At 59.7% G+C, this 3,688-nt stretch overlaps 1 protein-coding gene across 1 annotated transcript in view; it reads right to left on the bottom strand.

Moving 5' to 3' along the window:
• Positions 1-244: 244 nt before the first annotated feature.
• Positions 245-3,688, bottom strand: part of CATSPERZ (catsper channel auxiliary subunit zeta) — a 9,636-nt gene continuing 6,192 nt past the window's right edge. The window contains exons 2-6 of the mRNA XM_021709235.1: positions 3,546-3,665; positions 3,317-3,458; positions 1,587-1,666; positions 1,259-1,325; positions 245-480 (exon numbers count right to left, since the gene is read on the bottom strand). Coding sequence (XP_021564910.1) covers positions 371-480; positions 1,259-1,325; positions 1,587-1,666; positions 3,317-3,458; positions 3,546-3,665 — 519 coding nt within the window. The 3' untranslated portion in view covers positions 245-370. The remainder of the gene's footprint in view (positions 481-1,258; positions 1,326-1,586; positions 1,667-3,316; positions 3,459-3,545; positions 3,666-3,688) is intronic.

Genomic DNA, 3,688 nt, shown 5'->3' with positions numbered 1-3,688 from the left:
CCCCCCCAGGCAACGCCGGCAGGGCGCTCGAGCCGTAGTGTCCCCAGCGCGCTGCGGAGCCCGGGGTGGGAGAAGCCGCCCCAACACGTGCAGGAAGCCCCGGGTGGCGAGTCCCTGGAAGGTAGGGCCGACAGGGCCCGGCGGAGAAAGCTCAAGGTCACTGCGGTGACCGAATGAAGGTCACGGGCATGGGCGGGGCCACGTGCGCCCGCCTCTAGCGAGCTGCCACGCACTGACTCGCGGACCGTGCACAAACTCCTTTATTTCTTCGGAGCTCAAATTGCATTCGGACGGGATCGGGCTCGGGTCCGGGGACCCGACAGGATGCGGGGCTGGGGTCGGACTGCTGCTCGAGCCGGAGGCGGCGTCCTTAGCTCGCTGAGACGCACAGCCTCTGCTGCCGGCGCTTCTTGAGCCCCTCGATGTACCGTTCCAGCTCCTTGGTCAGGAAGTGGTCCCTGCCGATGCTTGACCGGTAGCCTAGAAGGGGGGCAGAGCTATCCCACCCAGCGGGGTTCGAAGAACCGCAGGTGATTTGGGGTAGCGGCCCAGCACAGGGCGCTCGGGTCTGTATTAGCTCAGGGAACTTTGGCTCTCCAGGGTGCTGGTAGTTAAGATAAGGGCGAGACTGGAGATGGAGCAGGCCTGAGCTAGGGTAGCTAGCAGCTCTTGCGGACACCTTCCAGACCGTTACGCCATCAGCTGACTTTTTCTTTCTCCCCGCTGGACGTTCCTATCGTAAGCTAATAATCCACTGTCCGAAGGCTCCTCGCTGCTCCCCTACCGGACAGGGAGCCGAGGCCACACAAAAGCTGTCATCCCACTGGGCCAGTGAAGAAACAGCCCCAGAAAAGCCACAGCGGGCCGGCGCAGTGGCTCAGGCCCATAACTCCACCACTTTGGGAGGCAGAGGCTGGAGGATCGCTCAGGCCCTGGGGTTTGAGGCTGCGGCGAGCCGTGATCATGCCACTGCACTCCAGCCTGGACAACAGAGTGAGACCCCCCGAAAAAGTCACATTAGGTAGAGAGGAGCTGGACTAAGCTGGAGCCCAGGCTTCTGACTGTCACCCCATGCCCTCCTGGCTGGGTCTTCCCGTGTCGTCTCTCACCTTTAACTTTTGTGGGGCTCTGGGAATATCTGTGAGTGCTAAGGGGGGGTCTGACAAGATATACACATCCTGAAACCCCACTCCCATGGGCCCAAACCCTGCAAAATCCACCAGGATCTCCTGTGGAAGCTTGTGAGGAGGGGGCTCACTCCGGAGGGCTTTGGTGAGGATTTCCAGGACTTCATTCTCCATGAGTTCCGTCAGGGGCAGCGGCAGCTGGAAAAGAAGCGGGAGACTAAGGTGTCCAGGACTCTGACTCTGGCCACAGCTGAAATGTCCCACCCGCTCCCTGCAGTCCCAGGACCCCCAGCCTGCCTGCCCGCCCCTCCACTCTGCAAAGCATGTCCAACTTTCTTATATATATATATTTTTTTTTTTTTTTTTTTTAAACCCTCAACTTTCATAGCCTATCAGCAGTCCCAACTCGCCTATCCCCTGCCCCCACGGAAACCCCCAGTCTCCCCAGGGCCCTCCAACCCCGTTCTGTAGTTCTTCCCAGTAGGCTTGGTGGGGTGTGTGCTTCAAGACGTTGAGCGATGACTTTAAGAACGACTTTTCTGGGAGAAGAGAAAGAAGGGTCAGTCACCTGCACCTGGTGCAGCCTCAGAGGCCGTATTGGACAGTGGATGAAGCCCTGGTCTTAGAGTCCCACCCACCTGGGTTCCAATTCTGACTGTCCCACTGTGTGACACTGCAGGACCAGTGACTGAAACCTTCTGAACCTCAAATTCTTCATCAGTAAAACTGGGTAATAAGTGTGGTCCCTGATGGAGGTTGCAGAGTTTACAGGTAATGCGAGTCAGCTGTGGCTCATGCCTGTCATCCCAGCAATTTGGGAGGCAGAGGCGAGAGGATCGCCTGAGTCCAGGGGTTCAAGACCAGCCCGGGCAACTTGGTAAGCCCTCATCTCTACAATAAATCAAAAACATTAGCCGGGTGTGGTGGCGCGTGCCTGTAGGTCCAGCTACTCGGAAGACTGAGGGGAAGGATCGCCCGACTCCAGCAGGTCGAGACTGCAGTGGCCATGAGCGTGCCACTGCGCTCCAGCCTGGGTGACAGAGTGAGACTCCAACTCAAAAAAAATAAAAATAATGAAAAAATAAAAGTCATGCAAGCCCTGTGTCTGGCACACAGTGGGCACCCAATATGCAGAAACTGTTATATTATTAATATTATTAGTCCCAACTCCCTGATAGGGGGGAGTGGAAGGCCAACAGTGTCCAGCATGTAGTAGGGGCCTAAACATTGTAACCGGTGACCGGACTACATGAAAGACAAACACCTCAACCAGCGCAAATCCTCAGACAGGGAGTTAACTCCCTTAATTGGCATGATGATTCCATTAAAAGTCCTCCGGGTGCCGAGGCTCAAGCCTGTAATCCCAGCATTTTGGGAGGCCAAGGTGAGAGGATTTCCTAAGTCCAGGGGTTTGAGACCAGGCTGGGCAACTTGGCGAGACCTTGTCTCTACAACAAATCACAAAAATTAGCCGGGCGTGGTGGCGCGCGCCTGTAGTTCCAGCTACTTGGAAGGCTGAGGCGGAAGGATCGCCGGAGTCCAGCAGGTCGAGGCGCGGTGGCCGTGAGCGTGCCCCTGTGCTCCAGCCTGGACGACAGAGTGAGACTCTGACTCAAAAAATAAAAAAGCAGCCGGGCTCGGTGGCTCAGCCTGTCATCCCGCGCCTTTGGGAGGCTGAGGTGAGTGGATTGCCTGAGCCCGCGGGTTCGAGACCGGCCTGGGCAGTGAGACCTCATCTCCACAATAAATAAAAAAATCAGCCGGGCGTGGTAGCGCGCGCCTGTAATTCCGGCTACTCGGAAGGCTGAGGCGGAAGGATGGCCGGAGCCCAGCAGGCCGAGGCTGCGGTGGCCGGGAGCGGCCACTGCGCTCCAGCCTGGGCGACAGAGTGAGACTCCAACGCAAAAAAACCAAAACCAAAATAAATAAATAAAAACGCTCAGGTCCCACAGGGCAACCCCTGCGCATCCTCAGGGCTGCCCGGCCCAAAGGCCTGTTTCGCCGCTGCCGGTAGGGGCGCTCCGGGAACGTCTGGTTGATCTAAAGCGCCAACGATTCGCGCCGCACCCTCTCCTGGGGAACCCAGAAACTTGGATCCTGCCAGCGTGCCCCCGTGTACAGCTTCGGAGACCGAGGCTTTGGCCACCCCCCGGCCCTGGGGCGCCCCGGCCCGGCGAGGCCACACTGACCGGTCGCGGGCTTGACATCGTCGCCCTTCTCGGCGGACTTGGCTTCCGCGGACCGGCCCCCGTGAGTTTCCAGCGCCAGCAGGGAGTATTCTTCCAGCCCCTCCGGCTCGGCGTCGCTCTCGTCCTCGTCCGCGTCCTCGTCCGCGTCCTCGTCCTCGTCCGCGTCCTCGTCCTCGTCCTCCCAGAGGCGCCTCCCGCCGCCCCGGCCGGGGCCCCCTGAGTCCAAGACCTTGGACAGCGGCACGTCCAGCTGCGCCTGCGACAGCGTGGCGGTGGTCCACAGGCTCCGAACGTCGCCGTGCGGCTTCGGCTGGGCTGCGCCGTGGCGCCCCGAAGGCTCGGGCGAGGCCTGGGGGCCGCACACCACGAGGG

This window comes from Carlito syrichta, unplaced genomic scaffold (assembly GCF_000164805.1).
Source record: "Carlito syrichta isolate Samal-C Ts95f unplaced genomic scaffold, Tarsius_syrichta-2.0.1 Scaffold169381, whole genome shotgun sequence".
Lineage (NCBI taxonomy): Eukaryota > Metazoa > Chordata > Mammalia > Primates > Tarsiidae > Carlito > Carlito syrichta.
Note: the sequence above shows the minus strand (reverse complement) of the source record. Positions and strands in the feature narration are given on the sequence as shown.